This window comes from Elephantulus edwardii, unplaced genomic scaffold (genome assembly GCF_000299155.1).
Source record: "Elephantulus edwardii isolate Elephantulus edwardi_28Jun2011 unplaced genomic scaffold, EleEdw1.0 scaffold00405, whole genome shotgun sequence".
In the NCBI taxonomy this organism is placed as follows: Eukaryota; Metazoa; Chordata; class Mammalia; order Macroscelidea; family Macroscelididae; genus Elephantulus; species Elephantulus edwardii.
This window is the reverse complement of record NW_006400155.1, coordinates 757,279-771,124: the sequence shown is the minus strand read 5'-3', so window position 1 is coordinate 771,124 and position 13,846 is coordinate 757,279. Positions and strand designations below refer to the sequence as shown.

Below are 13,846 nucleotides of genomic sequence, written 5' to 3'. Positions count from 1 at the left end.
GAAATTATTTTTGGTTTTTAGATGTTACACACACACACACACACACACACACACACACACACACAACCTGCCAATTGAACATTTTTTGTGGGTCCAATTTAGAGATAAGTCATGTTGTGCAGCCCTCACTAATCTCTGCTGTCAGGTTTCCATCACCATAAACAGAAGCTCAGTGCTTGCTAAATAACAACACACACACCCCCTTCCTCTCTGCCCTCCTGCTCTTGGTAACAACTAAAAATTAGCCTCCTTTTGGCTCTGATTTGCCATGGAGGGCCTGTGGACATGGATACAGTGTTTCCCACCTTCATGCCCAGTCTGTCATTTCTTGACAGGTTAGCTGGTCTAGATGCTAGCATCTCTCCCTGAATTCCCACTGCAACTTTTCATTGGCTCCTTCACCTCTGACTTTCCCCCAATGATTTCATCCCACTTTTGTACCAACGGGATGATTCTAAATTGAAAATTCCGTCATGTCACCCTCCTGCTTATACGTCCTTGCACAGCTCCAGTTGTTTCAAGGATAGAATCTGAGCTTCTGAGAACTTTGTGGGCTAACCCAGGTATGTCTCCAGCCTTCACTCTCATCTTTCTCTTGTCATTCAGCCAGAACCAACCCTTAACAGACCCTCTCTTGGGTTTCTGAGGCTGTCAATCCCACAGCAAGTGTTGCTCATCTTTCTCCTAATGGTTTTGAACTGCTGGAGATGCTTAGCCTTTGAGTTAGCAGTGCACGTGGGCAATGCCACAGAGCTCTCACACCAGCCTTCTGTGGTGGTCTTGCTAGAATCAACCTGCCGTGCTGGGATGAACCTTTCTCTTATCTCTGGATCCCGTGACTGTTGTTCTGTCTGTGGTCCTTGGTCTGTCTGCCTGCCTCACTCCTTCCAAATCTGCTTCATCCAAGCAGCCTATGCTGGTCTCATCCCACCTGTCACCTGTTTCAGGGACCTCTGACTCCATCTTGCCCTCTTTGGAGGAACAAAAGAGGTTTGTGTTTTAGATCTTGTGTGTGTGTGTGTGTGTGTGTGTGTGTGTGTGTGTGTGTGGCACCCAGCACGCCCCCTGCACAGAGCAGGCATCATTTCACATCAGATGGGTGAAGATGGATGGGAAGCCTTCTGGGGCTGTGTCTGTGTTACCAAGAGTAGTGTTGGCAGCATGGACTCAGAAAGTCCCAGTTGGTCTAGTGTAATTTTGGAGGCAACACAGGGCACCTGAAAAGCCCTAGTGTCACAGTGGTTAAAGTATTCAACTCTTAACCAAAAGGTAGGTCCTTTGAACTCACCAGCCAGTTTGCAGGAGAAGGATGTCTGTATCAATAAAGATTGACTGCCTCAGAAACCCTATTGGGTAGTTCTACTCAGTCCTACAAGTTGGCATAGACTTGATAGCAGTGAGGTTATATGATTGGGGGGATTCCTGGCAAATTTTAAGTGTATGGCCAGCAATGCTCCCTGGACCAGTGCCTTTAACTCCAAGAAGAGAACCAATGAATCTTCACCTTTGTCCTTCATTTCTATGCTTCAGTCGAAGGAGGAAAACCACTCAGTTTGAAGTCTTTCCTCCTCTCTGTATGTGTGTTAATTTCAATAGCTAAGCTATGCTTCTATGACAAGATGAGGATGCCAATACAGAGTTAGGAATAGTTACAATACTGAGTTAGGAACATACACTGAGTCACCTGCACTGAATCACATCAAGTTCTTGGTTGAAGTGTTCTCTTCATAGCCTGCATGTCACATGCTGAGAATGGGTCCTAAAGCTGGAAAGAGAGGGACTCGTCATTTCCCGGTCGCCTGTCACACTTAATCCAGTGCCAGGTGCAGTGGACACAGTCTGGGGCTCCTGAATGCCCAGTGAGTGTGGATCCGTCATGAGAGTAAATAACGGGTTGGCTCACTTGTTTTAAGATAGACTTTCCACCTATATCAACATCATCAGAGCCTATAAGCAAAGGAAACTGTGTGCAAGATCCATGCCTTGCATATTTCTTGGAAATACCAGGTTTAGTCACATTTCTATCTGATAATCCTTGTTGTTGTTGTTGTGAGGTGCTGTTGAGTCGAGTATGACTCATAGCAACCCTATAAACGACAGTTCTGACCCTGTTCCATCCTGTGCCATCCTCATCATCTCTGGCATACTTGAGCTCATTGCTGTAGTCACTGTGTCGATCCAGCTGGTTGAGGGTCTTTCTCTCCTTCACCGTCCCTCTAGTTCCTGAGCATGATGTCCTTCTCTGAGGAAAAGCCTCTCCTAGCTACATGCCCAAAGTATGTCAAACAAAGCTGTACCTCCTTGCCTTTAGGGAGCAACCTGGCTGCACTTTCTCCAAGACATACATGTTCATTTGGTAGTCCAAGGAAATTCAGTGCTCTTCTCCAACACCACAGTTCAAAGGCATCATCTTTAGTCACTGTCCAGCTCTCAGAAGCCTAGCAACTGATTGAAAAGATCATGATCTGAGTCAGGTACAACTTAATCCTCAAACTAAAATCATTGCTTCTCAGTAATTTGAAGAGGTCTTTCTGACTACAGACTTTTCCAGTACAATATGTCTCCTAATCTCCTGACTGCTGATACCAAGTTTATTGATCAATCCTTGCTTAAGAGAGCAAATTATTATAAAGAAACTTAGAGACAACTCAAATGATTGTATTAATTTACAGGTTTTGCTTAGTAAGGATATAACGGTTACATTTTTACCTAAAAGGAAGAGTTTAAAGAAGCTCTTATTCCTATTTTTTTTTTTAAAAAACCCTTTTTTATGATAGAAAATGTCACAAATCTATAAATTGGAAATGAAAAGATGGAAAATCTTCCCATATGCACAATCTAAATGCAATAACTAAGGCAGGCCATATTTTATCCTTACCTTCAACCACCTCATCCCACCAACAATGGACTATTTTCAAGTAAATCTCTGGTATTATATTATTTTATGTGCAAATATTTCAAAGTCAAGGTAAGATTAAAAAAACAAAACAAACCCAAACCCAAACCCACAAAACAAAAAACCAACAAGTAGTTTTGTCTATACTGAACTTTATACACATATATATATTTATATTGAATGTATTCTTTTGTATCTGACTTTTCCCCCATGCAATATAATGTCTATGAGATTAATTAATGTAATTGCCAAATATCAAGAATTCCTTTTTTATTGCTGTGCATTCTACATTAATCAGAAAAGGTATGCCTTTTTAAAAAAAAAACATAATCATAATGGCATTGTTTCTAAACAGACATGAATTTTTTTATATCATTAGCATTTAGGTCCCTCCCACTTCTTTTGAGGTGGTGGATTTTGTTTAGAGTTGGCTTTTGGTTTTTTTTGTATTTAGAGTTTTAAATTAGGGCAAGGAAATATTTCTCATGTTTGTAATATTTCTAATGTTGAAGAGATGGCTTTCTGTCTGTTTGGCGTATACACTAGAGAGTTTTATCTTAGGCATAATCATTTCTTATGTATACACTAGAGAGTTTTATCTTAGGCATAATCATTTCTTATGTATACGTAGGAAGTGACTGTTTTGTTCAATCATATGGATAGGAAGCAGGTTTTACAGGGGTGAGGTGAGCTGAGGGCGTGGGTGCGCCTCCCTCCCTCTACATGAGTCAGGTAAGGCGTGAGTCTGGTAGGACCAGGGGTCTAAGATGTGCCGGTAAGTGACTGTGTGCCTTGCTTGTCCTTGTCTCCTGTTTAGAGTTCTGCACCCTCCCTGGGAAGCACGGTGGCTTTGAGGATGAGATAAGAAAGAGTTATGCCCACCAGGGCGTCGTGAACTGGAGAAAATCTTTCTTTTCTAACTTGAAAGATGGTAAGGATAGGCAATTCAGCGATTTGAGCCAAGGTATTGCTACCATGAGCATGTGACCAAGCACCCTGACAGGTGGTGGGACCCACAGAATCAACATCTCCCCATTTTAGTAAAGGCTCTCGGCCCCCATGGGAAAGAGGGTGGTGCTCCCAGAGTCTCAGTCCACTTAACAAGATTCCCCTTGGGCGGGATCCTAGTGAGACTTAGGTATGCAAAGTGTTGAGTTGTGGGGTGGGGGTGGGGAACATCACTACAACAGTAAACCAACAATCAAGGCCATTGCCATTGATTTCAGCCCCTGGTGACCAACGTGTTACCCAGCTGGATTGCTCCATAATGCTTTCTCAACTGTAATCTTTGCTGAAGCCAATCACCAGGCTTTTCCTCTAAGGTGCCCCTGGCAGTTTTGAATTGGTGACCTTTAGAATAATAGCCAAATGTAAACCGTTTGTGCTGACCGGGGACCTCCACTTTCTCAGTTGGGTAGGGGTGGAAGATTGAGGCTTGAGGGAGCCAGGGGCCTGGCATTTCTCTTTTGTTTTAATCAGAGAAGCTGCTCTGACTACTAAGAATAGTCAGTGACAAGGAAAGAAAACCCAAGTTTTGCATCTGTTTTATTATACTTCAGGCTTCCTTGCCAATACAAGCAGGCTCTTGCCGGAACTGCTCATGGCTCTCCTGGATCTCTCCACGGGGAGAAATTGGTGGTACTTCAGAGTCCAGAGAGGGGACAACGTCAGCTTGGCACTGTCCGACAGCCCTGGCTCTGCATGGAAAGAAGGTAGGGGTGCTCCAGAGTCCAAGAAGGGACAATGTTGGGGACAGCCCTACAGTGTCCTTTATGCCCCTCCATGTCTTGTGTTTTACAAAGTTGTTTTTTTGGGTTTGGGGTTCTTTTCTTTTTTTTTCAATGAGAGGAACGCAATGGGTAGTAAAAGTAGAAGAGAAGCAGAGTTGGGCAAAGAAAAGGAGAAAACATAATGAAGTAAAAGTTCAGGAAAAAGAGGTGGAAACAGCTCCAAATGTACTCTGGCTTGAAGGGTTGGAAGAGTTACTGTCCCCCAAAATCAGGGTGACCAGCTCGCAACTTAGAAGAAGCTTTTGCTTCCGTAACTGAACCAAGGTTAGAAATGGCAATGAAGGGCTGATCTTAGGTAAGGCTTTCCCATCTTAGGAGTCTCTGAGCATTGTAAGCAATCAGTGTGCTGGAGTGCTAGCTGTAGGTTGGAGGCTTGTATCCATACGGGTTGGAAGAAAGGCCTGGCACTCTCCATCCCAGGGGAGATAGGTCACGGTTCTCCTCTGACAGTGTGAGGATCCAGTCCACGGTGTTTCCCCCACCTCCCATCTTGTGCAGGGCCACAGGCCGCTCTTCTGTCTTCCTATTGTTGTTTGCAATCGAGTTGGAACCAACCCACAGCTGACCTTCCAATGCATGAGAAGAGATTGTCCACCCTTCTCCCTCAGAGCAGCTGGGGGATTTGAACCACGTGCTTGTATTTAAAAGTCAGTTGGGCTCAAGGATCTAGTGTTATTTTCTTTTGGAGGAGCATTCTAAGTCGTACAGCACTCCTCTGTCAATTTGCTGCACTAAGGTAATCTGGGTTTGCTGTGATACTGAAACCTTGTGCCACTGGGGGCTCAAATGCCATAATGACTGCCCATGGTGGATAGTATTTGGTGGAGCTCCAGTTTAAGACATGTTTGGAAGCAGGAGTGGCATCCACTTCCTAAACCACATGCCTCTGGAAATGCAATGAACTTGGAGAAACAATGATAGCTATAGAAAAGCTTCAGGCCTTTTGTTCATAGAGTTGCTATGAGTTGTGCTCAACTTGACGGCAATCAACAACAACGACAATAGGTTTTGGGATTGTGGAGAGGTATTTGACCACTAGGCCACCAAAGCTCCCCTCCTAGAGATTGGCAATTATAGACCGTTTTCACCTGCTACTTGGACTATGTGCAGGTTAGAACCCAGCAGCAGTGTCCCTGTACCACAGGGCAGTGAAGAAGGGCTGCCGGTTGTAGCTTTCTGGAATCTTCCTGTAACTCCACCATCTAAGTTGCTCACTTCAGTCAGCCTGTGGGTGGAGTGGGGAGGCCAGGGTTTGTTAGGCGGGAGTTAGAAGCTAGCCTGGCCTTAGTGTCCTTGGACCCCAGACCAACCAAGACAGTGCCATATAAGCTGGAGCTGCCTTAGATCTACTAGTACCACCAATTGCCATCAAGTCAACTCCAGTTCATGATGACCCCAACTCATGGTGTCCCTGCATATGTCCAAGTAGAACTGTGCATCACAGAGTTCTCAATAGCTGCTTTCTTCAGAAGCAGAATGCCAGGCTGGCCTTTTCCCAGACTTCTGTGGGTGGACTCACATCCCCAACCTTGTTCAAGCCTGTTGAACTCACGGCCTCTAGCAGAGACTTTGTTGCTGTTGCTGGTTGCCATCAATGATAGCAATCCCACATGTGCAAAGTAGAACTGCCCCAAAGGACTTTCAAGTCTGTGAGCATCTGGAAGCAGACTGCCAGGCCTGTCTTCCGAGGCACCTCGAGTGAATTCTAACTGCCGCCTTTTTGGCTGGTAGCTGAACACTTCACTACTGTGTATTTATAGAGGTGTTTCCACATATACCAGTTACTGGTGTGTCTGTCCCTGTCTATGGGGCTTTCCACAACTATCTGCTGGTGTTTATCATCCACAAAGATGGTGGTACACTGAGCTATTATACATTTGAAAGCATTGCCTTATCACATTTTCACTTCTCTTTTTTTTTACTTCTCTTTTTTTAAAACCCATTTTTCTTTTCTTTTTTTAATCCTGCTTTATTTTTATTTTTTTTTAAAGATCCATTTTTTTCCTTAATATTATTAGAAGCTTTTTGAATACCTGGGAATTTTTTTATTAGACTTTTTTTAATATCTGGGAGGAAAAAAGTCTTAAAAGAATTACTGGGAGAGGCTCCAAGCCTGTAGACAATGGGAGCCTCTGCAGAGCGGACCTCAGTTTTTTCCCGCAAGGAGCGGTGGAGAGGAAGGGATAAGTAGGTTTGCCACGAGACTTGAGAGGCAGGCCCTTCAAAAAATTGTCCATTAAATGTTAAAAGACAGGAAATTTACAATGAAATAGAAGAAAGGCTATGAAAAGTTATGAATTTTGGAATTTAGATGGCTCGGAAACATCCTAAAATTACTGATTTATGTTTATCAATTCAGCTTGGATGACTTAATTTTGCAGAAAGCATGCTGAAGAGTAGTCTAAAGGACTTTTCTAGAAAAGAATTGATTAGACATAATTAATATTTAGTCAGAGAAAAACACTGAAGCCTGAAATGCAAAACTCTATTTCTCTCCCTCCCTCCCTCCCTCCCTTGCATTTCTCTGGTGGGAATTTGTTGTTTATTGAGAAACAATCTGAGTCCCTCTAAGACTTTGCAGGTGGAAAGTCCATGAGAGACCTGATGACAGTGAGCTATAAAAGCAAGATAAGACAGACTAGCTCTTCTACTTTCACAGATGTTCTGCTCATGGAGAAGGCTTTCCATCCCTTCGTGGAGTTGCTGGAGCCCCAGAAGAAGGCTCTGAATAAAATTCTGCACGCAGTCCTCACGGACAATGAGTTACTCACGGCTGTGGAAGGAGTGGTATGTCAGACACCGCATGAAGCACCTTGGGCTTTCTCAAAACTTAGATGGGCTACACCTCTTGGGATAGGACTCTGAAATTCTATTAACATTATCCTCATCTCCTTTTAACTTTCAACTTTGTTCTCTTTCTCTCTTATTCTCAGTTGCTTGGCTTTCTTACCACAGAAAGGTAGCTAGCATTGGTGCAAGCAATTACTACAAACTTGGTAATTTAACAGACATTTGGACTTTCACGATTCTGTGTGAAATGAAGGTATTGACAGGACCGCGCTCCTTCAGAGGCTCTGCAGGAAGATCTCTCCCTTACACTTCCAAGCTTCTGGTGGCTCCTGTCATTCCTTGGTTTGTGGCAGCATCAGTTCAATCTCTGTCTCTGTCGTCACAGGGCCTTTCTCTTTATGTCTCTCTTCTTTTTCTCTCTCTCAAGGGCTCTCATCATTTGATTTAGGTCCCATCCTAATCCAGGATGAGCTCATGTAGAGAATCTGACCTTATTTATATTTACAAAGGGAGCTCTGGTAGCTTACTGGTGAGAAACTGCACTGCAACCCCAAAAACGTGCGGTTTGAATCTACCAGCTGCTCCATGGGAGAAGGATGGGCAATCTCCTCCCCATGATTAAATTGCCTCTGAAAACCTGCTGGGGTGTCAGCTATGGGTCAGTTTTGACTCAGTGTAACACAATGACAACAAATATCTACAAAGCACTTTCTTCCAAGAAAGAGCTCATACAGAGATTCCACATGAAGATTTCTCTGTTACTCTGTGGATAGATGATAGATAGATAGATAGATAGATAGATAGATAGATAGATAGATAGATAGATAGATAGATAGATAATAGAGATATATATGGAAGGGGAGGGGCTAGACCTTGGAAAAAGACATCATGCTGGGAAAGGTAGAGGGTCAGAGAAAGCAATGTGGTCCCTCTGCAAGATGGATTGACACAGTAACTATAATAATAGGCATGTCAGGATTCATAATGATGGCTCAGGATAGGGCAAGGTTCTATCTATTGTTCACAGGGCTGCTGGGAGTCGTAGTTGACTTGATGGCACCTAGCAACAGCAATAACAACTAAATTTAGTACCGTACAAAAGAGAAATGCAACAGAGTTCAGGTATTTACCTTGTTGTATTTAAACAGAAAATTCAGCCTTTATATTTTTCTGGATTTCAGCACAAAGGTTTCCTGGTGCAGCTGAGCCCCTTAACTGTTAGTCATGAAGAGGGACTCACCAGCTGCCCACCTCCCTGTGCCCACACTTTGTGTTCTTCACTCAAGGAAGCTGAGGCTCCAGGAATTGGACTGACGATGGCTTTGTTTGTCTTTTTGTGCTGCTGTTATGCAGAGGGTTTAAGCACTGATTTAATAATGCCTTTTGATTTTCAGGGAAGCATGCATATTATTTTTTTTTTCTCCTGAAATGAGATTGTGCCAAAAAGAGCTTAGTCACCAGCCCTGAACCTGTAGTGTTTGACATGGTCCAACAACTCCGTGTGTTCTGGTGGACTTGGAGTCAGAGGGGTGCCTGGCGAGCCCTGGGGAGACACACATGCTTCCAAAGCCCATCAAATCCTACTTCTAAAAATAGCTCCATCTGAGAGGAAAATGTCAGGCCAGCACCTTGTGGAAAGAGCACCAGTTACTCTTTCAGATGTGGAGAAGCAGGCTGGTGGGATGGGGTCAGACAGGTGGCTTTACAGTGGAGGATCTGGGTGAAGTGGCTCAGGAGGGGTGGAATGTGTGAGTGGTGCTAGGAAGGTTGGGAAGCCACAGCTGTTCTCTGTGGGAGACTGTGCAAGGCCTGGTTGGGAGCATTCTTGGGACCCAAAATGCTACCCTGAAAGAGCATCTCTGTCTTAGTTTCTGGGTGCTGCTGTAACAGAACTACCATAAGTGGTTGGTCTTTAAGAACAGAAACTCATTTTCTTATCATTCAGGGGCCAGAAGTCTTACCTTGGGTCTCTAAAGGTTCTTTCCCTGTCAGCTTCTCCAACCTGTCTCAATGTCCGTGACTCTCACTCCCTGGATCCTTGAAGATCTCCACCGGGTATCTCACTTCCCTTCATTTGTGCTTGCTTGTTACTGTTTATGCTGCTATGGCCTCATTGAAATAACAAAGTGCTGGTCCCTACTGGGATTTCCTGCCCTGGCACAGGATCCCAGCATATATTCTGAGGACACAGTCCAATCCATTACAGCCATGATGGTTGTTTATATTCCATTCTCTGCATGAGTCTGGACCAACTCCCTGACAGTCGACCACCACCTCATGTTCTGCATGTGATCCCTTGTACCTACTTCCTACAATGCCCCAATATTCAACCCTATTCTGAAGGTTCTTCCCAATAGTCCCTGCATGCCTCCTCCTCCCTGCTGGGCCAGGCTTAATTGATTTACTATCTATAATTTGTTCAAAAAGGAGTGATTTCAAGAGCTCAAGTCTTCTTTCCTTGTTATTAGATGCCCTCTTGTCAATTCTAATTCATAGTAACTTCAGGTGACAGAATTAAATGAACCCTGCATGATTTTCCTAGACTGAGCCCTGGTGACATTAGGGTACCATACAGGGCTGCTAACTGAGAGGTCTGTGGTTTGAATCCATCAGCTGCTCCAAAGGTAGAAAGGTGAGCAGTCTCCTTTTGTAAAGATTTAAAGTCTCAAAAACAGGATGGAGATTTTCTATGCATCAGCAGCGGTTTAGGGTGGGTTTGGAGGCTTAACCAGAGCAGATTGACAGGTTCCCCCCCGCCCCATGGAGCCAATGGGTGGGTTCAAAACACAAGCCTTTAGTCAGTTGCCAAGCACTTAACCATTGTGCCCCCCCTTGGTAGTGATGATGGCAGTGGGTGGGTGTGTGGAGGGGGGTGCACTTCACCTTGTATGGAGGTTCACAGTCTGCTGCCCTCTTCCCTCCCTATTGCAGCTTGGTGAAATGGCCAGTAACTTCTTGCCCCCGCCGCCGGCAGTGATAGAGAAGCTGAAGCCCCCACAGCAGCAGCACCTCAAGACTTTGCTGCAGCTGGTGGGTTGCAGCCTGAAGGAGGGGCGCCCGGAGCAGGAGGAGGCCCTCCGCCAGCAGAAGCTCTTTTCAGCAGTCCACTTGTTGGTCAGCGCACTGGCAGGTATGCAAAAAAGGCGAGGCAGGGAATGGCTGCGGAGGCTTGGAAATCGCTTTGCTTACTGTGCAGGCTTCCGGGAATACGGAAATAATCGTAATTGTGGGACATTTGGTACATATCGTTCCTTCCCTCAGCAGCACGGGGGACACTGACTGAGTGGTAGGCTGAGGAGGGTTATGTACTTACCAGGAAAAAGAAAAGACTTTGGCGTGAAGGAGGCCTTTCTGCCCACCCTGAGCCTCCTCCACCATCCCGGGAGTGCTTGTTCCCCATCACTGAAGGGGTTCTCTCGGGCACACCCCCTCACCCACACAGGAAATAACCTTCAGAATACAGGCTGTGATTCACACGTGCCACCTGGTGAGCTGGTGGCAGCAGCATTCCTCTGTGTCACTTGATCCCCAGGGATTCTCTCCTCTGCAAATTTACCTACTCGCCCCACACTACAGTGCAGTCACCCTCCACAACTTCACTCCAGTGACAAAATTCCCCCCATGCTGGGCAGTCATGTGCTCCTTCCCTCCCACCTGGCTGCCCCAGCCCCAGAGCTCACCTCACCTGAGCCTGTGGCATCAGGAGGTGGTCATGTCCCTGTGAGGAAGCTAGGATTTCACTTTCTTCTCAGGAAAGTAAAGCTGTGAAGAAGGAGCTCTCAGGCCGCGCAGGTGGCAGGAGTCAGGGCACTAGGCTCCAGAGGTATTCAGGGTCCTTCCCAGCACCTCAGCTGAGAGTACCTTTTGGGTTTTAAAGGATTGTTCAGAGAATGTCTCCCTCAGCTTTGTAACTTGGTGAACATGTGTACTTCTCTTGTGCCACTGTCAGGAGTGAATGTTTTGACTGGTTGACTGGGACAGAACATGAGACAGTGCCTGGTGGAACTTCACTGGTTCAGGTATTCTGCCAGGCATGAATCCACAGGTCTGATTCTCCATCTTCTAAGAAGCCTTTCCCCATCATCCGTTGAGCATTTAAACATTTTGAGCAGTCGTCTGAATCAGTGGTGTCAGATAAGTAGCACAAGCTGCAAATCCACCCCATCTATTCCTCTGAGCTGAATGGCCTCATGGCCTCTACAGCCTCACAGATGATCTCTGTCACTGACATCTAAAAATCAAACATGTTTGCTGTTTCCAATCTGGAAGCACAGGGATTGTGTGATCTTTAAATGCAGCTGAAAACCTCTGTAGCCGATTTCTACACCAAAGCTGCCCTTTCCTGGTGCTCTGAACAGTCAGGTCCTTTCACGTACATGGAGGTCACACAGACACCCACTCTGGCTACACATCGCCCCTCTGTGCCCTCAGGAGCCCTCGGTTCTTCTGGGTTGAACTTTGCTGCCACGACGACGAGGCCCCCAGGCCTCTTAGAATCTGGGGAAGATGCTGGCTCAGAAAATGGACTCTTCTCGGGTCTTCTTTCCGAGTTTCTAATTAACCACAACAGCTTTATCTGGTCAAGTGCTTCAGCCCCAGCACCTGACCTTACACACACACACACACACACACACACACACACACACACACACACGCGCGCGCGCGTGCGAAGCCTGCTCCACCACTTTGTGAGCAGGTGCGAGTCATGAACTCTCAAAGCCTCATTTGTAAATGAGAAGCAACACATGGAATCACTCATTTCTGTTCACACTCCACTGCGGGAGCCTAGACTGGATTTGGAGGAGTTTCGGTGCAGTGGTTAAAACACTCAGCTGCTAGCCAGAGGATCAGTGGTTTGAACCTCGCAGCGCCTCAGTGAGACAGCGATGTGGCGGTTTGCTTCTGTAAATGTGCAGCCTTGGAAACTCTGTGGGATAGATATGCACATGACAGCAGTGGATGTTTATGGGGTTTGAGGCCCTGCGAGGCTCTGAGGACATACATCCAGTTCTTGCCCTCAAGAAAATCAGGACTGAGTGGTTTGTTGCTTTTATGTACCATCAACTGAGAACTAACTCTCAGCTGATCCTCTAGCAGGTTGCCAGAGGCAATAAATCACACTGGAGGAGATTGCCCATCTTTTCCTGGAGGAGTCGCTGGTGCATTTTTATCGTTGTTGTGGTGGTGGTGTACTGTTGAATCAGATCCGACTGGCACAGGAGATTTCCCCTCCTTCTCCAACAGAACATCTAGTGGATTCGAACTGTGTGCCTTTGTGATTGCAGCACAGCTTCTTGCCACTAGGCCACCAGAGCTCCCTTCGCTGGTGTATTTGAACCAGGTGTCTTTGGGTTGGTTGGTAGTAATGCTTCTTACCAGTAAGCCTCCAGTACTCCGTAGTTGAGTGGTTGTTGTTGTAGTTGATTGCTGTCAAGTCGAGCATGATTTATAGTGACCCTTTGAACAAAAGGCCTGAAGCCTTTTCTATAACTATCGTCATTTATCAAAGTTCATAGAGTTTAGGAAGTGGATGTTTAGGAAATGGATGCCACTCTAGCTTCCAGGGTTAAGTGGCAGCATTAGATAATAAGCTCTTTTTCGGGAAGGCTGTCTTTTTAATCCATAGCCTAAGCACCTGGCACTGTACCTACGATAAAAACAAAACCCAGCCAGTTACTATGAAGTCGGTTAGAGCTCATGAGGAAGCTGGCCTTCAGTTCCTCCTGCGTGTCAGACTAGAGCTGTGCTCTGAGAGTTTTCAATGGCTGATTTTTCCCAAATAGACTCCTAGGTCTTTCTGAATGGATTTGAACCTCCAACCTTTTGGTTAGCAGGCAGGCTTTTAACCATTTCCACCACCCATGGACCCCATACATTCTCTAGTGAGTGAGGATTAACTGAGTAACGTGGATTAGGGATTGTGATGATTACACAGAACTTGGGAGCCCTCTGAAGGGTGAGGGTGTTATCGGGCAACCAGTGCCCTAGCTTGCCCTTCTTACACAGGCAAAAGAATTGTACCCCATGGAAGAGACTAGAGAAGCAATGGTATTCAAGCAGCAAGGTAGTACAGTGGACAGCAATCTTAATGTTGCTTGGCAGAGAAGACTTTCGTGTTTGGAGCCAAAGTGTAGGCCAAAGCTTTTTATTAGAGCATAGCGAAGAGAAGAAAAAGACAAGGAGATGATGAGGGTAAAATAGTAAGGACAATTTATTAGAAAGTTACATCACCAAAGGAACAGACCTCCCTCCTGGAAAGGAGACATGGAATGAAGGCCCCTTATCCAAGAGGTGAGGCTCTATTTATGGCCTCCTTTACTGGGTGGGCCTTGGGGCTGGAGCCTAAGCCAGTGAAGGCCAATGAGCCATG

The 13,846-nt window shown here is 45.6% G+C and overlaps 1 protein-coding gene across 1 annotated transcript in view; it reads left to right on the top strand.

Annotated features, from left to right (window-relative positions):
• Positions 1-13,846, top strand: part of DFNA5 (deafness, autosomal dominant 5) — a 71,821-nt gene that overhangs the window by 50,495 nt on the left and 7,480 nt on the right. The window contains exons 5-8 of the mRNA XM_006902397.1: positions 3,714-3,827; positions 4,456-4,608; positions 7,346-7,473; positions 10,408-10,606. Coding sequence (XP_006902459.1) covers positions 3,714-3,827; positions 4,456-4,608; positions 7,346-7,473; positions 10,408-10,606 — 594 coding nt within the window. The remainder of the gene's footprint in view (positions 1-3,713; positions 3,828-4,455; positions 4,609-7,345; positions 7,474-10,407; positions 10,607-13,846) is intronic.